The following is a 24,533-nucleotide window of genomic DNA, read 5'->3' as shown; positions in this document are numbered from 1 at the left end:
ATCGCTTGCCTACATATATACACACACACACATATATTTGGAGAAAAAGAAAAAAAAAAAAAAGCTTCCAGTTCTGAAGAATCAGGGGCAAAAACCAAGACAAAACAAAAAAAGTTAGTAACAGAAATTAACTCTGAAGATGTCAACTATTCTGTAATTTTGCATCTACTTCAACTGCACATTAAGGAACCACATTCAGAGAGAATAAATCAGCGCAGACTGTGCAACAGAAGAGTAGTGACACGACCTGTCATCTTAAAAGAGGTAACAGGATCAAAAAAGTACTATATTATGTTTTAATTAAAAAAAGCAAACAATTAAAGAGAACACAGCAGTCTCTTAACTTTCATACAGTCAAGAAAAAAAGCCAAAGAGTAACAGCATTTTCTGTTAAAAAGTCTATTTACAGCTTCATCTACCAGATGTAAACGTCTAAGCCAAGGCTCACATCAGCAGGTCTGCTCTGCGCAAGATCCGCAGCTGTTGGGTCAGAGTTTAGCCGTGGCAAACACTTTTTCTGAATAAAGAAGGAATAAAGGTATTGAATGCTAAAACCACACCAGAATAAAAACCTTCAGAAATACTTCTTTTGTACATGTATTTTATGGACCAATGTGGTGATCTACAGACTGAGATCGGACAGCACCCAGCAGACGCTGATAAGGGTGGGATGGGACCATCTGATAATGGTGTCTTTTTTTTTTTTTTTTTAAATCACCTTATATTTAATAGGATTTAAAAGCAAAAACAAAAAGTAGTTTTCAGAAAAGTGGTAGCAAAGTCAAGGAATATCAGAGTCAAACGAAGGGGCAGACACAGCCCAGGAGCTCGCCCCTCCTGCACCCGCCGGCCAAAACCGGCTGGAGGAGGAGCAGAGCAACACAGAGGCACCGGCCAGCACCCGCGAGGACCCGGACACAGAGCCCACCCGAGCGGGAAAAATCTGTCAGAACGGAAGAAAACCTGCCGCTAGACACACAGCTAAAACGGGAGGCCGACGGGTGAGGAGCGCGGAACCGCATTTCGCCATCGATTGCGCCATCGCAGCAGAGGGGCTGGCGCGTTCGCGTATTCCTCAGACCTCAGCTACCAGCACCATCTGCCTGCGCGTTACTCAGCAGAAGAGCTCTGCTACACCGAGGTTACCACACGGGTGCAAATGTTGCGCAGTCAGAAATAAAGCGACGAGTCCAAAATTAACACAGCAGGAACAAGGCTGCTCGGGCTGCAGAGCTGACCCGCAGCACGCCTTCGGCGCAGTAACACGGTCACTGGATTTTTTAACTCCGCTTTGGTGTGAGCTCGTTTGCTTTCTAAGAGGTTACGCGCAACCCCTCACCACTCCCACGGCTGCAGATACCAGCAGGCGGTACGAGCACACGCAGGAGTGGCAGACCGCTGGAATTTGGCATTTTCTGCAGGAAAAGAGCATTTCACCATTAATTTTTAATTTCCATTCTATTTAAACCAGCCAGCACAGCCTGATTACCAAACTTGTCCCAAATGCCGGACAGTCTCCCGGTACAAAGCCCGTCACCGCAGGTTTGGCAGAACAGGGCGTTTCACCCCAGCAACACCTAGACAACCCCACATCATACGTCAGCAATCATCTCCTTGCTGGAAAAGCTTCATCACAACACATACACACAGAAGATTTAATGCAAACGGTGACATTTTGACACGTGTTTTCATCTTAAAGTAATAAATCCTGGTAGTTTTTCAAGAATTCGCAATTCTGAAGTTCTCTAGAAATGCGTATGTACGGTGTACAGAGCCCCCCCCCCCCCAACAATTCTCGACCAAATTTGAGTTTCACCTCTTCAGTGAGAATTAAAAGAGCTGAATGAGTTCCCTTCAGCTACAGGAAGATCAGGTTGTAAAAGCCAGGAAAGACAGAAAGGTAAGTGGGAAACAATTCAAGGAATGTTCTGATAAAAAGTTACTTAATAGATTCATAATTGAACTTTATTATAATAAATAGCTTTATAAAAAGAGTTAGCTAAATTAATGAACATGCTTAAACGTCAGCCACAGAGATGCTCAAGCCAGGCAGTGCCAGCCCTCGCAGGGCTCTGCATTCATTAGAAGCAATAATTTTGTATGTTCGGGAATGAAATTTTATTGCACAATCAGTTAGCCGCATATTTTCTGCATTTCGTTCCGAAAGAAGACAAATTTTTCAGAAAGAGAAGTACAAAAATACAAGGGATCTAAAGACATGGGACCCTGCTCGTACGGTTAGCGCGTGCAGATACGGACTTCGCATTGGTGACAAACAGACATACTATAACGTAACGACATCGTTAGCACGCTAACCGGGGACGTTTACTCTGCGCTCCAGGACCAGCAGGTTTCGTGCTGGAGGTCAGCACCGCGTTCGGCAGAGCCGAGGGACGCGGAGCTGGGCTCCCTCCGATGCCCGCTCCCCCTCCCCGCAGAGCCTCGGACCCCGAGCAGCGCGGGCGGGCTGGGAACGGGACGTGGCTACAGCACGAAGGACGCAGTCAGAAAGCTGAGGACATGCCGAAAACGTAATACAGATGCGGTTTACACTGTATTGGTTACCACTCTTCTAGCACATACTACCAATTCTTCAATTTTTTAGCCATAAAAGTGCTCAGGCTTCTCAGTCTGAGGGTTTTTGGGTTTTTTAACCTTTGAATCTCTCCGCAGGAGAACGCGCCTTTTCTCGGCCACCTCTTCCACCCTCCACGGTGTCTGATGCAGGAAGCACGCAGACAAGAGTAACACTGAGCTCATGATTTGCAAAGAATGATTTATAGCCTTCTAGGTAAAGCAGCATTTTCTAACTTAACTCAGTATCAGCTAAATTTTCTAAATTTACATATAGGAACAGCTTAAAAAAACCCACCCAACTTGTGTCCTTACTCCCAAGAAATCTGGCTCAAAAGGCCGAGGGTGGTACACCAGTAGGATCCTGTTACGAATACAGGCTACTCTGATGTGAAGACCATTTTCAAAACAAGTTTCTGTACAATATAAAAATTAACCAGCAAAATCCTAGTAAGGCAAGAATTTCTGCTTATGATTTGAAAGCACATTATAAAAAAAGTTAGTGGCAACCACTTATAATTTCTCATTTTTGTACATTTAATATATTCACTGCAACAATTAAGTTCAAGTCACATTTGTATTTATAATACATCACAACTATATGCAAAAACGTTTTTCTTTCTTCGTGCCATTCTTCACGACATCAAATCATTCTCGTCCTGTAATGCTCAACGACGCACTGTTTAAAGGCTTAATATTACATTCATTTGAATTAGCTGAAAAACTATTTTTCAGACATACTTAGTCTGACAGTAGCAAAGTTAACGTTTTAGTAGCCAATTAAACATAAACTACTTACAAGAGGATGCTTATGAGGCGAAGTATTCTTGGATTGAGTTATTTAAACAGAGTTCCTTGAAAAGAAATCCGGCTGACCAGTCTGACACAAGGACAAATTCACTATTTCCTCTCACACAGCAAGCTAGCTATGCGATGTCTGATAAAGGGAAAAGGGCTTGGAATGTAGAGGACAGAAAGAACAAATAAATTTATCATAAATCATGTTAAAACCAGTGTGTAGGGAGGGGAAACAGCACTCATTTACACACATTTAGATGCTTTTCTAGAAATATATCTACTTTAAGGAAAATGGAAATCGTAGCACAGGAAGAAAAACCCAATTACTGAACTCGTTGTAGGCACTTGAGCTGCATAGACTGTAGAAGGTGCCCATCAGGTCTGTTTAACGTTCACACATACACACGTACAGCTAGGAACACACTACATAATGCATAGGAGAACAGCTATTAAGCCTCTCTGGGGGAAAAATCAAAAAGAAAAAAGAAAAAAATGAAGCCAGGTAGATCCCTGTTCACATTTTCCCAGTTCTATATCCAACCTTTCTTCACAACTGAAAGTCTGCTGCCTCTGCGATCTGAAGATTGCGCACACTGGAGAGCTGATTCACCAACTTTATTATTTGCTAAACAAAAAGAAACATTTTAATTATGAGATTATTGGAATATGACTTACTGCTACATTTCTTGCTAGTAAAATGGCATTCTGCAGCATAAACTTAAATAACCATTTTTAAAGACCCCTCCTTTTTTCTGTATAATATCCTAAGAATTAATTTCATGAAGAACAAAGGCAAAGTAATCTTCAGCTTCAGCTGAAAGCCAAGGCAACACAACACGCGGAGGGCGACAACACAGCAGCCATACAGACCAAGGTCAGGACTCCTGCGAAGACAATCACCTCCAAACAACAACCGCGTGAAGCTGAAAGCAGCATTGATGCAAAGTTAACTTGCTTTTCTATGGACAGAGCTGTGAGAAAAATGTGAATTGTCCTACAGGGAAAAGAAAAAAGCTGTGAACAAGATGCTCATACAAAAAGGGCTTGTGCGTTCAGAAGTTTGCCTGCTCTCGTCCAGCTCTACTAGGTGACTAAATTTAAAAGCATTTCTAACGTTACACAAAAGGCAAGGTGCGTAGGAAAGGACCGTCCCAGTCACAACGCTACCAGGAGGGTACATACTTGTATACTCTTCTCATTTCATCTCGTTAGTACCTGACCAAACACTTGTTCTCATGAAGAACGCTCAGGCAGACAAACCTTGCCTACAAAAGCTTCCACTGCGACACGTGGGTGACACCATTCCGCTTCTGCTATTCTTTGCTGCTCTCAAAAGCCCCATCACACCAGAAGCAAGGTGAGAAGTTGGAATCGTCACCTCGGTTTACAACGGGGTGACAAAAGAGTTGCCCAGCTGCTATCGACAAAGTCCATCCTCCTCAGAGACAGCAAATCCAGCACATAAAATGAAGGTGTGTCTTCCTCTGACTCCTAAGCCGCAGCCAAGAACGTGCCAGGCACGTGCTGCATCAGTAAGCGTTGGCCACCGCTGAATTTGAGCTCCTGAAGAGCACATCTGCCCTTGAAACACCGCGGGACCCTACGCAACGTGCACCTCCTCTGCAGCCGGGCTGAGGCCGAGCGCGCACCGCCCGGCACACGGGCACGGATTGACTCTTTGGGGCAGGGAAGACACGGCTTTCGCAGGCAGTCCTCACCTGCCCAGTTACTCCTGACTCCCTGCCAGGTCTGCTGCCACTGCAACAAAGCTGGAGTGAACCACGCAGCCACTTAGAGGCCATGGAAAGGGGAAGTGGCCAGGATATCGAGAGGGAAATACAGTAAACGTAAGTCTACCTGTGTGTAAACATAAGATGTCTTGTTGCAACATAAGCCATACCTGGCAAAACCCACCGCATTTGCTTTACACCGACATACGAAGTCCTACAGATTTACGCGAGGGAGCAAGTAGCAAATCTCAGCAAGCAGCAGATATCTGAATACTGCTCCATGATTTTTCTTTCATTAACAGGAACAACTCCTTTTCCCAAAAACAACAAACCGACACACACAGCCTGTGCAGATGCAGGCAAAAGTACAAGTATTTAACAATACTAAAGCAAAATATTTGAAAGGGGTGAAAGGATAGACATAATACTCAAAAATCAAACAGGTTTATAAGCAAGTCTGCTTTTCTTTTTTAAGACTAGAAAAATGTACAATTCCATTTCATATGCAAGGGTGCACAGAGCTCGTTTCTTGAAGATACTATCAGATAAAGTGAGAAAGTCTTTGCATTAAATTGTTATTTCTTCAAACATTTATACATTTTGCAATACACCAGTTAAATACCAATATCTATGTGCATGCACTATAAATATATGCATGTACACGTTAAAATGTTTAACAAAGACAGCAGATTCCCTAGCCAGTGAGCATCATAAAGAGATACCAAAAATATATTAAAAAGTTAAATTCTTTACCTGCCTTTGTTAAATACAGACTTTTGAAATTGCCTCCCTTCTTTTTCCCACAAATTCACAACACGACCCCCAGCGACGCCGGCAAACGGGAAGGCAGATGAGCTGACTAGATTATCCCATAACCAAAGATAAGCACCGTAAAAAGTTCAAACTAAGCTTTTTCTTTAAAATGCCTTTTCCGTCCTCATCGGATGCACGAGCTAAGAAAGGGAAGGACATTTTAAACACAGTTTTATTTCGTTTTGCTGTACTCCCTGAACATACACCTCCAACACAGAAGCCTACGATGAAGGCTACGCACACGCTCACAATACTGACGACGTTTCAAAGCATCCAACTGGCACGCCACCGCACAGCCCGCGTCCTTGACAGGGGCCATTCTGAGCCAGCCCTGCACGGGACCTCCATCCCGTGAGCTACGACAGTAAGAACAGTCAATCACGTAGTGTTCTCTCACTTCTTTCTAACTCACCTGGGGACCATGCAAGGGAGTTATATTTTCAAGAAGTACTGCCCGGGAACTTCTGCGGGAACACGATCAAGGGGTCACTCACAGCTTTCCAAGTAGTGTAATCTGTTTTGTTCCCCATCCCAGTTCCATCCATTGCATATAGATATATATACACATTTCACGCTATCAAAGAGAAGTGTGCCTTCCTCTGAAAAACACTTCAGACAGAGTATGACTTGTTTTGTAAGATTCCAGCGGGACTTTTAAAGATACTTTTGGGCCTCTTCTTTGGTTAAGAGAAAAAAAAAACAAACATTTTTCCCTTTATGACAGCTAAAGGTACTTCTACAGGACTTGAATCATAAATGAGCAGTACTGCAAAAAAAGAACAGCAGTACCATAGGACAGCATGACATGCACTTCTTGGCATCACCTAATCCAATGACGACTACAACAAAAAAAAGAAAATCCATCTCATTTTAAACTCTTTGGCAAATTTTCACTGTTTGCCAACACTGTAATTTGAAGCTCAATCCATCCGCCCCAATCATTATGGCATCCTCCCTAAGCGAAAAAATCATGTGAGAAATAAGCAATGGTCTCACGAGAGAGTTTGCTTTATAAAGCTGCGCTGAGCCAACTGTCTGATGGACGTTACGGCCATACAGGTAACAGAGGAAAAGAAGTTCCGACGTGTTGGCGAAGTCAATTATTAGCACTGCTGTCAATATACTGATTCAGTTTTACACACTGGTCTGAACAGATTGCAATTAACCTAAAATTGAGGTATAAATATACACAAATATTTACAGTACACATACAGGAAAATATTTTTGCGTTTGTAACATCGGTAACCTTAAAAATACCGGAAAGTCGATATCTATGCCATTGATTTGTTTGCTAATTTACTGGAATAATGAAGGCAACATCTTCAACTAGAGAAGGCTACAATGGAATAATAAAACTCAAAATTAAAAGCTTCTTCCTCTTGCTTCATCTTCACCACGCTCAACAATGGCCTGTTCCGAGTGGCTGTATCTTGAAAAGAAGGTTGATCACAGCTTTTAAACGCATCCTCAGAGGAAAACAAACAGGAAACCAAGTTGGAGCCTCAACTGCATCTTCCTTTTTGCTGAATGGTCTTAATTTATATACACGTATGTGTGTGTGCATCTATGTAGAAAATGAAGTTGAAATCAGTTCAGTATAAATACATCTAACCCATTAATTCTGCCACTGTGAAGGTAATCATGGGTACAGCTCTTTTTGAGCAATGTCTGTGCAAAGAGGTCATTAAAAATCATCTGATCTTAAGTCTTGACATCATCCATTCGAGTCCTTGGCACAGTCTGTAAACAAAAGAGATAATTTTTAACATATACATGCACTTCTCAGGATAACTTCAAAAACAATTCCATGGCACCTAGTCAAATTCTTCCTAAGAACTCTGTAATTCTGACTGAAGGAATCACTTCCAGAAAGAACTCACTCCCAGCACAGCATTTCCTAGATCTTATCACGCAATCTACAGGTGAGAGACTTCAGATCCCAGCACTTCAAGATGTACGCTGAAGTTTTCTCTAGTTATGGTTATTCTTAATAAACCAGAAAAGATTTTAGGTCGTTCCCACTCCTGCCCTCCTTAGGCCCAAATCATATGCAGTTTTATCACCATGAGGTGAGACTGTAGATTTGCTGTGAAAGTTGGTTTTCAGATCACACTGGTCCTAAATCAGTATGTTGTGAGCCCCAAAATCTTTAAGCATAAGATTATTATCGACAGGGGAGGAATGTGTGTTCAAACCAACCACCACAACAAAGATACCAAAATCATTCAAGATTCCTCTCCTACAGACAAGAGTAACTCTTACCCCTCTCCAGTTAGAGCGCAGCACGCCTGAATGTGCCACTGGTGATCCTTAATTGAAGTCAGTTTCAGAAACTGAGATATTTCGGCTACCGTCATACACTCTTTAACATCTTGCTTGTTAGCAAAGATCAGCAAACCTGCTTTTTTTAAGTCCTAGGGAGAAAGAAGAAAAAAGAAGATGATTATAAATTAGCCCTCAGAGGAAAAAGATGTGATACCAATGCAGAGAGCCTTAAGCCCCAGCAAAAAAATGCCAAACTACAAAACGCTGCAGGCTGACTGACATCTAACTTCAGAAAATCCTTTGATCCCGCAGACCACACGTCCAATTTTTGCCGAGGACGACCTGTAAAACTACGCCCAATATTGCGCTGTGCTCCATGGGGGTGAGAGGCACCCAGTATCTCTGAGCGCCCGTCAGGGGCCCCCGTTTAACCCTGACCCTGCAGGTCACGCCTGCCTGTGTATCCAAACCATCACCTGCATTCTCCTAGTCTGGCTTTCATGCATACACACTGCACTTTTATGTATGACCATCTTGTTTAAGATTGATTTCAGTACCAAAATAGCAGACTGTGCAGCAGTTCTTACGTGGGGCAAGAGTGGGTTACCCCACCAGAACTTTTTAAGCACTGGTAAAACCTCGCCAAGCCTGACTGCCATAAGTGCCAGCAGCGCGTGTCCTGGCACCCAGCCTGGCAGCGTGGCTCACCAGAGCCCAAAGCACGCTCTGCTCGTGCAACAGCCCTCTGTGAGGGAAATCCAACCCATGATGAAGCATTATCCTGCATTTATCAGGCAGAAGAGAAAGGTGCATGGCATGTGGAAAGAGGGACAGGCCACTTGGGAAGAGTACAGAAACGTAGTGAGAGCATGCAGGGATGCGACGAGGAAGGCCAAGGCTCACCTGGAATTGAAGCTGGCAAGGGATGTCAAAAACAACAAGAAGGGCTTCTTCAACTACATCAGCAGCAAAAGGAAGGCTAGGGACAATGTGGGGCCGCTGCTGAATGAGGCGGGTGTCCTGGTGACGGAGGATGCGGAGAAGGCAGAGCTAATGAATGCCTTCTTTGCTTCAGTCTTCAGTGCTAAGACTGGCCCTCAGGAATCCCAGGCCCCGGAGGTAAGAGAGGAAGCCTACAAAGAGGACGACTTTCCCTTGGTCGAGGAGGACTGTGTGAGGGATCGCTTAAGCGATCTGGATGTCCACAAATCCATGGGCCCCGATGGAATGCACCCACGAGTGCTGAGGGAGCTGGCGGATGTCATTGCTGAGCCACTCTCCATCATCTTTGAGAGGTCCTGGAAGACAGGAGAGGTGCCCGAGGACTGGAGAAAGGCCAATGTCACTCCAATCTTCAAAAAGGGCAAGAAGGAGGACCCAGGGAACTACAGGCCGGTCAGCCTCACCTCCATCCCGGGAAAGGTGATGGAGCAGCTTATCCTGGAGGCCATCATGAAGCAAGTGGAAGAAAAGAAGGTTATCAGGAGTAGTCAGCATGGATTCACCAAGGGGAAATCATGCCTGACCAATCTGATAGCTTTCTACGATGACATGACTGGCTGGGTAGACGAAGGGAGAGCTGTGGATGTTATCTACCTTGACTTCAGCAAGGCTTTCGACACAGTCTCCCATGATATCCTCCTGGGGAAGCTGAGGAAGTGTGGGCTGGATGAGTGGTCAGTGAAGTGGATAGAGAACTGGCTGAATGGCAGAACTCAGAGGGTTGTCATCAGCGGCGCTGAGTCTAGTTGGAGGCTGGTGACAAGTGGTGTCCCTCAGGGGTCAGTACTGGGCCCAGTCTTGTTTAACTTCTTCATCAACGACCTGGATGAAGAGTTAGAATGTACCCTCAGCAAGTTTGCTGACGACACCAAACTGGGAGGTGTGGTAGATACACCAGAAGGCTGTGCTGCCATTCAGCGTGACCTGGATAGGCTGGAGAGCTGGGCAGAGAGGAACCTGATGAGGTTCAACAAGGGCAAGTGCAGGGTCCTGCACCTGGGGAGGAACAACCTCATGCACCAGTACAGGCTTGGGGTGGACCTGCTGGAGAGCAGCTCTGCGGAGAGGGACCTGGGTGTCCTGGTGGACGACAGGTTAACTATGAGCCAGCAGTGTGCCCTGGCTGCCAAGAAGGCCAATGGGATCCTGGGGTGCATCAAGAAGAGTGTGGCCAGCAGGACAAGGGAGGTTCTCCTTCCCCTCTACACTGCCCTGGTGAGGCCTCATCTGGAGTACTGTGTCCAGTTCTGGGCTCCCCAGTTCAAGAAGGATGAAGAGCTACTGGAGAGAGTCCAGCGGAGGGCTACAAGGATGGTGAGGGGACTGGAGCATCTCCCCTACGAGGAGAGGTTGAGGGAACTGGGCTTGTTCAGCCTGAAGAAGAGAAGGCTGCCAGGGGACCTTATAAATGCCTACAAATATCTGAAGGGTGGGTGTCAGGAGGATGGGGCCAAGCTCTTTTCAGTGGTGCCCAGTGACAGGACAAGGGGCAATGGGCACAAACTGAGGCACAGGAAGTTCCGTCTGAACATGAGGAGGAACTTCTTCCCTCTGAGGGTGACGGAGCACTGGAACAGGCTGCCCAGGGAGGTTGTGGAGTCTCCTTCTCTGGAGATATTCAAGACCCGCCTGGACAAGGTCCTGTGCAGCCTGCTGTAGGTGACCCTGCTTCGGCGGGGGGGTTGGACTAGATGACCCACAGAGGTCCCTTCCAACCCCTACTATTCTGTGATTCTGTGATTCTGTGATTAAGACTGCCACGGACAGTGTAAAGGAAGCTGCAGTAATCTTTTATTTAGAGGATACACAGAATTCGTAGAAAATCACCACTCACGCTGCTTTAGAGTCAAAGGATGGACATGTACACGAACAAGGGCATTACAATAAACTTCTTCATAAGCCTATGCAGTATTTAAAGCACCAGTACTAACAATTTAGAGATGAGCGACTCTGGGGCAAGCTCACTTTATCTCAAGCTGCTTGGAATTACACTAGCACAGGCACGTATGGTTGAAAATCTGTCCCTCCAAAAGTGAAAAGGTGTTCCCGGGAAGCCAAGACAACTCGTTCACTTAAATGCCTCTGAGGCACACTAATTTTTACAAGCAGTCAAATTAATTCCCAAAGATCTACCGGTCCAGAAAATAGTTGGAACTGACCTGGGCAACTCAGTTTTGCCTTAACAGAAATGAAATTGAACTGGTTAGCAGAAATAAAAGATTTTCAAGGACTGCAAGGAAAAGCTATTCTGAACAAATATTTGACTTTCATTTCAGCTTAGAGGTATTGTTGTTCTCTTCAAACACCATAGCATCTGGCGAGTTCGCAGAATATACTGGAAACATCCTGCTGTAACACAATGGGCACGGTTACTGCTCGGTGGGTGCTTTCGGAGCATAGAAATAGACTCCCAACACAAAGCAAGGGCATTCATGCTGCTCGGAGTTCCAGACTTCCCTCGTTTCAAATTCAGTTTGTTAACAACTTCTGCATCTTCCTTTATAGATTACGAAACAGAGGATGCAGATTTTTTTTAGCGACTGCAACAGACTGAAGAGTACAGCTCTGAAAGTCTAATTATGACAGCAGCAGACCCAATGGTTACCATTCCCCAATGCCACATCTAACACTCCACCGCTATCAAGAAAGCCAGACCTACTTTATTAGGATGTATTTTGTTAGAGTAAACACAATTTTAATTTAAATACCAAAAATCAGACATTCAAGACACTAGACAAAGCATTTGTTTTTGCTCAAAGGCTCTGGATTACCACCATCACTCAAAGGAAATATGCAGGCAGTCTTTGCCCTTCCTGCAGTCATCTACTAAACCGTGGCTATAGTTTAAATATAGATGCCTTATTTTAGGATATACTGCCATCAATTTTATGCACACCTTTGTATTCTGACGCTTAAATTTGAAAGCTCAGTGTCCTCAGTGTCATCTCATACACACTGCTCCAGTTTGCACTAAACTTGTCTTACGAGTCCCAGCAGTAGTCAAGCTTATATAAACACATCTCCAGTAAAAACCAGGGCTCCGGTCCTGCTGCACTGCACGGATAGCTGAAAGTCTTTGGGACACTCCGGTCATGCAATACGTGCTCCTTGGCTTACACGCCAGTCCAGCATTTATGAATCAGACCCTGATAGCTCAGTTTTAGACCTGGCACAGGGCTCAGTTATAAAGAGGGTCTTTACAAGTTAGCAAATTATACTTTCATTCTGCAATTCCAAGTACATGCAGAATGATGGCTACTATAGCCACAGGCAGTCCGTTTCTTCACTTTTATAGCTGGGTGCTAGAATATTATTAAGGCTGTATCTGTTTCACTGTGAAAACAGAAAATATCGAGCAACCACGGAGCTATCAAAAATAGTAATTCAGTTGCTGGAGGAAACATTGTTTTTTTTTAAAAAGATCTCATTCAGCTGTTAACATGGATTGAAGTATAAACCACACAAAAGTCACTTCCAGGTCCTAGCTTCTGTTTCACTGAAGCACTCAGAAGTTGAAAAGCTACTTCTGTGGGAGTTCTCCTCAGTAATTTGGTATTAATTTACAGCTTTATTGGGCGCTTCACAAAAGACAGAGCCTCTAGCAGGACCAAGACAGCTCTGACAGAGTACCACCCGCAGCTGGGAGAACGCGACTGTTCACGTTTGGCTTCACTGGAGAAGCCTCTCTCCATTCTGGTCTGTCTCCAGCCAGCAGGCGTGAGTGAGAACTTTCACAAACAACGTGCGAATCTGCTTCCCCCTTCACATGCATCATCCAGATCTTACCCACAATCAATATTAAACCAAAGAAAACACAGGGTCTACTCACCTCATGCGCTAACATTTTATACAGTTCTTCTTTAGTCACAGAAATTCTCTCTCTGTCCGTGCTGTCCACAACAACTATCACGAACTTTAAAAATGAAAAGTTATTAGTCAGCGAACAAACTCTGGCCTTCTGTCCACACACGTGTCAGCAGAAGACATTACTGTTCCCATCACACTACCCAGACAGTCAGCTGGATTACCAGACACCACCCCAGGGCAAACACCCTTCTCCCAGCCAGAGTGCGATCACCAGCAGCACTGCTGTGGTTTACAACTATTGCTGTGGTTTGTATACAAAAGGCACTCTGACATCTTTTGACTTTCCATTTTCCAGCTTCAAGTGAAAAATTTATACTGAAAGCAAGTGTTTCTCTGTAATCCCAGACCTGTTTTTGTTCTTTGCTTAGCATAACGGAGGTAGCACACTGACCCCTCAAATAATTTGTTGCAGCCTTAGAAAGGTAAACTGTATCAGCTTTCTCCCTCTACTTCAAACACTAACATGCAAACAGAGATTTGCAAGGGATTTAAAAAAAACCCCATAAACTTCATACTTCCAAGAGCATACATGCAGATACACGTGATAGCATCTTATAGGGAAGCACAGGAGAATAAAGTTAATTATTACAAAAAAAAACGTGTTTTTTTTTTAAACCACAATTGATAACGCACAGGAAACCTTGACTTAAATCATTCCTTTAATCAAGTTCAGTATATGTGCTGCAACTTCATTGCTTCATTGTTCTTAAAATTCTTGGGGCTGCTTAAGTAAATTGATGACGGGAGCTTGCAAGACAGAGCTCCCACAGTCTTGGAGGAAAACTTTTGGGCTCTCAGTCTTACTCCTGAGGGGTTAGACAGGTTTTAGAGTACCTGCTACAGAGACAGAGCAGCCGTGGCCCACCAGAAAGGACCTGTAAACACAGGGATCTGCAATACCAAGACAAACTAAGCACCTGCCCTAAAGCTGCAGATCCCCAGAAACAGAATCCTTCCAAACAAGTTGTTTTGAATTGCAACTCCATATTACACATTTTACGTAAGAAATATAAAAGCCAAGTCATATAACAGCTTGCTAAGGAGGAGACTTCAAAAATCAAATCAGGAGTATTCTGAAGTAGCTACAGTAACATTCCAAGCACAGTTAATGCAGCCCTCCAGAAGCCTTGTCATGGAATTATTAAGGTTGGAAAAGACCTCTGAGATCACCAAGTCCAACCATCCACCCAACACCCCCATGCCTGCTAAACCATGTCCTGCAGGGCCATGTCTACATGTTTTTTGAACACCTCCAGGCACAGGGACTCCGCCACTGCCCTGGGCAGCCTGGGCCAAATCTTTACTACTCTTTCAGTGAAGAAATTTTTCCTAATATCCAAACTAGTATCTTAGATATGTAGATATCTAATATCTATCTATAATCTAGATCTCAGGTACGCTGCACTCCCTTCACCAGCAATGGTCAGACTAAGCCTTCCAGCGAGGCGTTCGCTCTCACCTCAGTGTTTGTATAGTAGGTGTTCCACGAAGACCGAAGAGACTCCTGCCCTCCGATGTCCCACATCAGAAAGCGCGTGTTGTTAACCACTATCTCCTCCACGTTACTCCCGATGGTGGGTGAGGTATGCACCACTTCGTTCATGGAGCTGCAGAGGGAAGAGAGCGACTCGCTGAGGAACTGCAAGAACCGGCAAGTTACCTGCATCATCGAGCATCTTAGGTCTCCAAACTGACCTACTTCTATGAAAACTAAAGTTGATGGTTATTCCGAAGTAGAAAGCTTAGCGGGAGAATTATACCAAACACTCCTTAAGCAGCAAATAGAGACAAGGTTTGATGGTGGAAGGCAAATAAAAATAAATAAAAATAGCCACAAAAAAGGACTCAGTGAACTACACAATAATCAAATTATAAAGCTGAGAGAGCAGTCATGAACAAAACAATATTATAATTAATTAAATCATAAAGCTGAGAGAATGTTTGCTTCAGAAGCTGTTTTAAGCAGTCAGCTTTTCTTTTTCCAGGCTGATTTTGGCACGCATGGGAGAGAGCAGTTGTTTTGCTTCAAGAATGTGGTTAAGCCACAAGACTTCCAAGGCTGCAGAAAAACAACAACTCATCACCCAGCTCCGCCAAACACACGACATCTTGCTCTCGTTGCGGTACAGGCCACTAAGAGCATGCTTTCTTCACAGTTCAGTTCCCTTATGTCCAAGCTTTCTTCTCCCTCCCTTCAGCCGAGTCTGATAACTACTTTTTGGAGACAAACGCGGGCAGTAACTATTTCAAAAATATTGAGATGCTTTAGAGACACCGAGTGCAACTTTGTCATCAAGACAACCAGTTTCACATCAATAGTGATAATCAAAGGTGTGCTCTGGATACTCGTAAAGTGCAAATTATTTAAACTCCATGGGATACGCAAAAAAATTAAAAGCAGCTTCAAGGAAAACGTCAACCATTTTCAGAGAATTTAATTACTTTTTCTTCCGATAATCTTGATACTTTTTTTCATTTTATCTGAACATTTTTTGAAGTCTTTGCAGAACTTTTAGTTACAGTGATGGCAATTTGAGACTCGTAAGAGTGCTGGAATATTTCCTGAAGAGGATACTGAGAACCGAGGAGATAAGCGGATGGTCCAGCATTCTGAAAAGGAATCCCAGTTACCCAGTGTCTATCCCAGTTACCCAGTGTCTTAGCAGCATATACCAAGAAACCGCCTCACCCCGGGAGGTGAAGGAGGCCACGGAAGGGAAAGAGAAGGATTAGAAGAACGAACCATAGAATCAAATTAAGGATAATAATGATATAAGAAGATGCCTGTGGCTGACTTCATATTTAAAAAACAGGTGTTAGCAGAGCTCTTCTAATGCTTGGAAGAGACTTATCGCGAATCCCCTTTCCTTGGCTGAACCTGCAGCCTTGCACATTCAAGCTGCTGGCACCTCGCAGTGTGCAATGCGATAGGTGGATTCTTCCCTCCTCCCCACTGAACCAAGGTGAGCATGAAGCTTACTGGCACTTCTAGACACCTGATCACAAAATCCTGCTGCTGCCTGGGGGGGGGAGGGAGGAGATCAGAGTACGAGAACAGGAAGAAATGAAGCGTCCGCGGAGCTGCCGCCATCTGTTAGCAGAGCCCCCACTCCAACATGTGCTGTGACCCTCGACGACATCAAAGTCACGGCTGGTGTGCTAACCAACACTAGTTGTCCTGCTAGTTATCTCTGCCCATCTCTTATGGACAGTGTCAAATACGTTCATTCATGCTCAGCACACGTATCTGCCACGAAGAAATGGTGCAAGAAAAAAAGGGGATATGCAAAGATGGAGGTAGACTCTAAGGAGGAGTCGAGCAGGAGGAACAGAGGAGAGTACGCATACAGAGCTCTGTCAAAGCAGCAGGAAAACAAAACGGGGGAAGGGGAATACAAGCAAGAGAAGGGGAAGTCCTGCGGAGGAAAAGGAGGCATATAGAGATCCACTGTACAAAAGGGAAAAGAAAACACTGAGACTGCAGAAATAAGAAGATGAGAAGAATCATGAGACGTTTGTGGAGGAAGTAGAAAGACATATGCAGCATCCAAATGCACCGAGGACGTCCCTCAGCTGCAGCAGTTACTAGTCTTAAAAAATATTCTTCATTCTGTTTATGCTTCTTAAAATCTCTCACTCCCGATTTAAATAACGACAGCCACCTTCATCTTTTCACTTTCTCTGCAGAACGTGCTAGGGCTTAAGTGGCTGGAAATGCTACCCAAGTTTCACATTTCAGAAAGGCAAAAGCAGATCATAATTTGACAAAACCCAGACATTTTCAGGAAGCATATTTTAAGTGTAGGATTGGACCGGTATGGCCGTATCACTTAACAGGAGTTATTTCTGATATTGACCCAGGAATACGTCCTAATACCAGACTACTCCACGTGAGAAATCGCAAATCTGTTTCTACTACAAACAGACCTTGAGTCGCCTGTCCCACCTAGAAGCTTCTGAGTCTGTGGACAAATTTGTACCCTTTTATCAAAATGCAGTTGAGGGCCAGAGATACGAAGCTCACACAAGTTTCAGGTAAACCAGCAGCAAGATTAAAGCAAGACAAACACAAGTCAGTGCCGCTATTACAGGCAGAAGCTGCACGACAGCTCCCGGCGCTGGTGGCTGAAGCCCTGGCCGGGCAGCACGGGCTGCCACCAGCTGCAGAGCTGCGCTGTCCTGGTTCAGCCAGCGCTCAGCCTTCCTCTTTCATCCCGTACCACAAGCCATACGCAAGCACATCTTGGTACGCAGGACACCAGTCGTGGCAGGGAGAGGTCAGGCTTCACTGCTGTGCTACTCACAGAACAATTTGTCTGGTATTTACACGCTGCGGCACGGATGAGCTTAGCAGCACTGTCCTGTGGCTAAACCTCAGTATAATCACATTTTACGGAGCTGGCAAACAGCCTGCACGGTGACACCAAAGGCAGCTGTGATTAAGTGGTAATAGCAATGTAATCTGATAAATAAAAGCTCTGAACTATACCGTATGCATATACCAGGCAAAATACAGACCTTTCCAAACTCTGAGCACACACTTTGTGCCACTGCCATCTATGCTGTCTAGCAACCTTCACCGTAATGCTCCCAGAGTAAAAACTAACGGGGAAAGCAGCGACAACAAGTCAGAGTAATGCATACAGTGCACAGCTGGAAACGCATGAAACGTCACCTGCAGTCCATACTTACAATTGATAAAGAATGGTCGTTTTTCCCGCATTATCCAGACCGACAATGATTACTTTGTGCTCTGAAATAAAAATATCACTAGTAAGTCACACCGTTAACTCTACTGTCACGATATCAACCGTGTTGTGAAACAAGGTTAGTCTTGCATTTTTGATTGATCTCCTAAGCAAGCGCCGCCAAACTTCAGGTGCCACATGGCACGGGCCATACCTAAACGTTTGTTTGTTTGTCTGTGGAGGTGCACAGACCTGTGTGCTGTTCCGAGCAGGAAAGTGCCTGTTGATTTTTCCCCAGCCGCACATCTACAGGAACAATTTCTGAGGATTACGTGAGGATTTTTTCCTTCTCTGAATTGCTACAGCAATCTCATGCTGGGATCCCTTCCCAAGCTTCTACGCATTTTTGCAGACTGTAACAGACTGTACTCTCTGTTCCCCCCAACTACAGCAGCTCTCCAGGACACATGCTTACACATGTTAAACGTTCATTTCCAAGGCCACACTTTTATTACGGCCTGCAACATCTTAATTTCTTTGCCAAGAGTTGTTAAAAACCACCACCATGCTGATCTGCGCTGTAAGCAGGGTGATCCACCTGTCTCCCTCTTTTCCTTTCGGCAGGTTTGGAACCCGGAGAGCAGATTTGCCTACGAATATTTTACAGTATGCATTTACCTAATTTAGCTTCAGATGAACCAAGGAGTACTACGCAAAACTACCCTGACACATATGCGAACACATTCTGGAGCTCAACACCAGAATCAATTATTGTTTCTATTTAGCACCTTCTTTCCTGTACATCACAAAATCGAATCTGAATTCTGCAGCTGGTGTTGTCAAGCACATTCAAATTCCTGGTTTCCAGGACGAGTGAGGGCTGCCTGCTCTCAGCTACATTACACAACTTTTACTTGCACAAATAACCTCGGCTTCGACGGGACTATTCATGCAAGTAAAAACTTTGTGAGAAGGGGTTTTCTTCTCCCCCCTCCCCAGTGGTCCACGAGGGCAACAAAAAGCCATTCTAAGCCTGCCCAAGCTTCAGATGACCAGAGATCAATTCCTGCTGTTAGCAAAGGACACTCGCATTGATTTATCACAGAGGAGAGAGGGAGAGGGCAGGGGCCAGGTAAGTGGGGTTTTCTCCATTTTGATTTTATCAATATTGTGTGGTTTTGCAGAGTTGTCTTACATACCATCAAATATAAATTCCAGTTTTAATAACTTTGCATAACTGCACAATATTGTAAAAATATCTGCTTACCTGACCCCCCATAACTAGGAACTTTTGTTTCTGGTCTGATGCTGCCAGCATAGTGGATGTTAGGAAATCAGTTGGAACAGAAGATCTGAGGTGGGGCTGGATGCTACAAGACAAAAATAGTTTGTTGTATTGGCACTAAGTGTTAACGGGCGTATAATGGGGACATTCAACATGCAGGTGTACGAGTATTTAAGCTCACTCAAGAGTCAAATTTGGAAGACCTCAAACACGGATAAGAGCGTCAGCAAGTGTTTTATAGTTACAACTCTCATTAAAACCCTACTGTAAGGAGACAGGCGCCACAAATCCGGAGTTACTTCTAACATTTGCTCCACAAATGAGCAATTTTGCCAGACACCAAGGTTTCTCGCTTAATATCATTAATAAAGCACACTCTGGAGATGACACGATGAAACCACATGCTACAACGCAAACACAGCTGTATTCTTTCGGCACGCGTCAATAATTTAACACCCACCTTTGAGGAAATCAACTTTCCAGTGACTTAGAGGTGGGGGAAAAAAGGTTAATACCCCTCCTCACAGAAATCTTTCAGGAAATGAGCTTTCTAGTGACTTAGAGGTGGGGAAAAAAGGTTAACCCCCGCCCCCCCTCACACACACCTCCCAGGAAATGAGCCTTCTAGTGACTTAGAGGTGGGGAAAAAAGGTTAATACCCCCCCACCACCACCTTTGAGGAAATGAGCTTTTCAGTGACTTAGAGATGGGGAAAAAAGGTTAACCCCCCACCCCGACCCCTTCAGGAAATGAGCTTCTGAATGACTTGGGGGGGGGAGGGGGGGAAGGTTAAACCCCTCCAGACAGACAACTCTCCCGGCTGCAGCCTGCCCTCCCGGGTCACACCTCAGCGGCCACCTCGGCCTTCGGCAGCCGAAGCCGCGGCGGTTCGCAGGGGCGGCCGCCCGCCCCCGACCCGACCCCGGCCGCCTCACCCCGCCGGGGTTCCCCCTCAGGCCCCGGCACCTCCCCGGGTCGCCTCCTCCCGCCGCTCTGCCCTCACCCTGATGGTTGAACAGCCTCCATATCCTGGTGAAGAGGATCCCCATCCTCAGCCGGGGCAGCGCCGAGGCCTCCGCCGGTTACCTCAGCGCCGCTCACCTCAGCGCCTGTCGTTACCCCTCGGCCGGGTTCAGGGTCCGGCCCAGCGCCCGAAAAGCGGGCTGGGGCCTCGCCGGCTCCGCTCACCCTCGGACATCGCCGCTCCTCCCGCCTCAGCGCCCGGCCGGGGAGCGGGGAGAGCAACGCGGCCACCGTAGGGACGGGAGAGGCGGGGGCGGGCGCGGCGCCGTGACGCGAAGAGGGGAAGGGGAGGGGCCGCCGCGGCGGCCGCCATTACGCGGCGCCGCCTCAGCGGGCGGCTTCCCGCCCAGGGGCGGGTTTCCGAACGTCGCTGCCCAGCAGCTGAGGGGAGTTCCCCTCGTGATCTCTTATTTTTTTAAACCATCCAGCTCCTCTCCAGATAAATTTACCTCATGGAAAGGTGGAAAGCTCATGGGCTTGGACTTGCTCGTGGCAAGGGGGGTTGGAAGCAGGTGATCTCTAAAGTCCCTTCCCAAACCATTCTATGATTCTATGACTTTTTTCTTTTTTTTTTCTTTTTTTTTTTAAATGGTGATAAATAGAGCATACGCACCTCTGTGTGGTCGGCTGGAGACAAGACAGGGGATGTTTGCCCTCTTTTTTTCTTCTCTCTGACCAGAACCTGCACAGAGAAATGTAAAAGACCTGCAGTGCTGTGTCCAGTTCTGGGCTCCCCGGTGCAAGAAAGATGAGGAGCTACTGGAGAGTCCAGCGGAGGGCTACGAGGATGAGGAGGGGACTGGAGCATCTCTCCTACGAGGAGAGGCTGAGGGAGCTGGGCTTGTTCAGCCTGGAGAAGAGAAGGCTGAGAGGGGACCTTAGAAATGCCTCTAAATATCTGCAGGGTGGGGGTCAGGAGGACGGGGCCAGACTCTTTCCAGTGGTGCCCAGCGACAGGACAAGGGGCAACGGGCACAAACTGAAGCAGAGGAAGCTCCAGCTGAACCCGAGGAAGAACTTCTTCCCTCTGAGGGTGACGGAGCCCTGGCCCAGGCTGCCCAGGGAGGCTGTGGAGTCTCCTTCTCTGGAGATATTCCAGCCCCGCCTGGACGCGGTGCTGTGCAGCCTGCTCTGGGTGACCCTGCTTGGGCAGGGGGTTGGGCTGGGTGACCCCAGAGGTCCCTTCCAACCCCTCGCATTCTGTGATTCTGTAAAACACTGCTCTGCTTAGCAGAGAAACACGGCGGTGTTTCCCCTTTGTTACCCCCAAAGCTGCCTAGCACCACCCATGTTTCACCCTCAACACCTTCACTAGCCACTGTACAAATGCTAATTTTACATGGGCCAGTCACTTTTTAAACTTTGGAATTGGATTGGAATCTAAGCAATGGGTGTTTTCAGCACTAGGATTTGTAATTTGAAGTAGAGAGCCGCAGGTAGCTTGCACAGCTGTTGGGACACCTCTTGAGCTTTAAACCACTCGGTGGTAAAACAGACCCCGTACCTGCACTTCTCTGAAAAAAATGAATTTAACTTCGGGGGAGAGAGTGTGAAAGAGTGAAACTGGTGCGAAGTCTGGGTTTGGAGTTCACTCCTCTGAAGCTGGGAATTTATCACTGCAGTGATCGGATCAAGTTCCTTCTCGTTTGAAAGCCGGGGCGGGTGGAAGCTGAGCCAGCCTGGGAGCGCTGCTCTGTCCCCACTTCGGATGGAGAAGCTCCTCTTGGGAGGGGATGCCGTACTTGGGACGGAGGAGCCTCTGTCCGTAAAGTCCTCTGGATATCCTCATGTTCCTCAGAAGTGTCAGTATGACATAGAACTTTCTGTCAGTAATGGTACATGTTACTGGCATTGCTCCCCATTCCATACTGTCCCCTCACCAGCATCACAGTCTCCCTTTTTTGCCACTGGCTCTGTTTTTCACCTCCTTTGCAGGCTGGCACACCTACTCGGTTGTACCTCCACCACTCCTTTCTCATTTCAGAGCTTTTTCCTTCTTCTAGCAGCTTTTATTCTGACAGGGCTGCTTGTGTTTATTTTCCCTGCTGCGATACTGGCCCGTAGCTGAAGTAGCAAGGCCATTAGTAATCTCTGAGGTTCTGTGTCTGTGGGCTTTCATGCTTTTGTGGCAGTGAAGGGGAATGCATGGCCCGTAACGGTTGAAGAAAATAAATACCCTCATAATAAACTGGCATGTTACAACTTTAATACGACAAAAATAAATCATGGACTGCACTAGTAATGGATCTGTAGTCATCCAGGTTTAAGATAACTAGATATAATGTATTATGTATTATCATCGATGGTGCTGATGCTTCACGCCTTTTTCAGCATTAACGACAGCGATGCAGTGTCAGCTACCTAATACGGCAGGGAAAACACACTTAGCCCAGGCACCTCCTGGCTACTCTGTGGAACCTTCCCTTGCTAAACAGTCAGAGAAAAAAAATCCATCTCTTTTAATATGAAGGCTATTTACCCTTCATAGTTTTGGCCCGTTTTAGAATTATATTGTTAATTTTTAACCTCACACATGACAGTCAGCCTGACTTTGGAAAAGTACTCACGCTTTATCATAATAAGTGCAACACACAAATACCCTTCCATACAAGATTTGTGTGTCCCTCTTAGGACAAGCCAACTCTGCTAGCTGAGCGCAGCGGCCGTGGGAAGCCGATGGGGAAGGCAGGAGGGAAATCGAGGTACACGGCAGGAACCGTCGGTCCCCGAGTCAGAGCCGCCGTCGCTGGCACGGCGTGCGGCTGGCAGGCAGGCGAAGCAGCTCCTCCAGCATGATACGCTTCCCACAAGTGCAGCACTCCGCCTGCGATGGAATTAATTATTCATTAACCAACAAGCATCCCCCTTGCTGCCGTGCCTCAGCTGAGAACTTCAGATGTGTACGTTTCTGGTCTCAGTTCTACTGGTGCAAACAGAGAGCGAGTCTGCAATCCGCGGGCTCGTTCCAGGGTTAGGCAGGCTGCACAACTACGTGAGAGGGTAGCAAAACTCAAATCATTTATTTCGATCCTTTAAATAGAAGAGCATTGAGATTTTTCCCCCCCCCATGTAGTTTGGTTTGGTATTTTTTTTGTTTTATTAAACCTTGTGACTTGCTGAAGCAACTTTTAAAAGTCTGCAGGCAGCACTTGTTGGAGCCTGGTCAGACTGTGCTGGATGGTACGGTCACAGCAGCCAGCACCCCGGGGTCCTGCCGCGTAGCACCCCCGACTACCCACAGCTTGCCTCTGCCCAACAGCTGCAAAAACGCAGTGATGGTTTCACAGGATGAATCAGTATACGGTGGATTTTAGGACTAGGAAGCTATTGTTGAGATTTCATCTCTGGCTTCCCTCTGTTCGTGAAATTATTGAGACATTTGTACGGCAGCCTGGTTTAACCTGTGTTATAGCGCTGCTTTTTTACATGCTAACACGAATGCTGGGCTTCCCGTGGCTGGGGGAAGCTTTCTAAGAAAGCACTCAAATCGGCACGGCTTACTGTGAAGAGTTACACAATTTCCTCCTGGAAATCCGAAGCGCCTTTTTTCAGGTCGCGTACGTTTTCGTTCCACACGACTGCGCTGCAGACAGTGGGTCGCCGCAGCATTTCTGTGCTGCAGGAGCGCGTCCTCTGCACCAGCGGGGGGGAAAACACTTCTACACAGAAGAAACCTGAACACGTGGAGAAGACAGACGAGCTAAGCGGCTTAGGAACTTTCAACTTCTAGCATCATATGAAAACACACCAAAGAAAGTATTTTTGCTGTTTTATTTGAAATACCTTTATTCTGAAAGCTCTTCATTAACAACTCAGATTAAAACTCGCGTGCTTGTATCCGATTTTGAAAACTTAGACAATTCAATTAAACAGAGTTTTAAAAGCCCTGCACGTGCATTAGAGAAGGGTGTCAGGAGGATGGGGCCAAGCTCTTTTCAGTGGTGCCCAGTGACAGGACAAGGGGCAACGGGCACAAACTGAGGCACAGGAAGTTCCGTCTGAACATGAGGAAGAACTTCTTCCCTCTGAGGGTGACGGAGCCCTGGCCCAGGCTGCCCAGGGAGGTTGTGGAGTCTCCTTCTCTGGAGATATTCAAGACCCGCCTGGACAAGGTCCTGTGCAGCCTGCTGTGGGTGACCCTGCTTGGGCAGGGGGGTTGGACTAGATGACCCACAGAGGTCCCTTCCAACCCCTACTATTCTGTGATTCTGTGATTCTGTGAAGTAAAAGCGGGCGTTAATTCAGGTGTAGCACGCAGCTTACCTGGTGAATGTCTTTCTGTCCCAGAAGGCGGGCTCCCGGCAGAAACGCCGAGGAAGCAAGCGCACTGTGCAGCGGGTCATCGCCCGCGCCGCCAGGCCCGGAGAGACGGGAGAGGGTCGCCCCACGGGCGAGCTGCGGCCACCACCGCTCTTCCCCTCCGGCAGCACGAACCCGGAGCGGAGGGCAGCGGTGCGGGGAGCCCAACGGCGCAGAGCCCTTACCAGT

The 24,533-nt window shown here is 46.4% G+C and overlaps 1 protein-coding gene across 2 annotated transcripts; it reads right to left on the bottom strand.

Moving 5' to 3' along the window:
- Nucleotides 1–6,069: 6,069 nt before the first annotated feature.
- Nucleotides 6,070–20,290, bottom strand: ARL5A (ARF like GTPase 5A). 2 transcript variants are annotated; one of them, XM_075430268.1, is made up of 7 exons: nt 20,026–20,290; nt 19,005–19,107; nt 17,742–17,802; nt 14,509–14,656; nt 13,012–13,095; nt 8,178–8,329; nt 6,070–7,655 (listed from the first exon to the last, which is right to left on the bottom strand). In XM_075430268.1, exons 4-7 carry the CDS (start codon nt 14,650–14,652, stop codon nt 7,607–7,609), a joined length of 429 nt encoding a protein of 142 aa, XP_075286383.1. In that variant the 5' UTR covers nt 14,653–14,656; nt 17,742–17,802; nt 19,005–19,107; nt 20,026–20,290; the 3' UTR covers nt 6,070–7,606. The 2 variants fall into 2 exon arrangements, with proteins under 2 accessions (XP_075286383.1, XP_075286382.1); XM_075430267.1 differs by lacking the exon at nt 19,005–19,107.
- Nucleotides 20,291–24,533: the final 4,243 nt, after the last annotated feature.

The sequence above is a fragment of the Opisthocomus hoazin genome, chromosome 9, assembly GCF_030867145.1.
Source record: "Opisthocomus hoazin isolate bOpiHoa1 chromosome 9, bOpiHoa1.hap1, whole genome shotgun sequence".
Lineage (NCBI taxonomy): Eukaryota > Metazoa > Chordata > Aves > Opisthocomiformes > Opisthocomidae > Opisthocomus > Opisthocomus hoazin.
This window is presented reverse-complemented; position numbering and strand designations above follow the sequence as displayed.

Excerpts from the sequence above, each read along its gene's own strand:
- ARL5A (XM_075430267.1), bottom strand. The coding sequence starts at position 20,071 with ATGGGGATCCTCTTCACCAGGATATGGAGGCTGTTCAACCATCAGG. Across the intron at positions 14,657-17,741 it reads ACGACCATTCTTTATCAATT|CTCCATGAACGAAGTGGTGC; the intron begins GTAAGTATGGAC and ends TTCCCTCTGCAG. Across the intron at positions 7,656-8,177 it reads TGCGCTCTAACTGGAGAGGG|ACTGTGCCAAGGACTCGAAT; the intron begins GTAAGAGTTACT and ends TTTTGTTTACAG.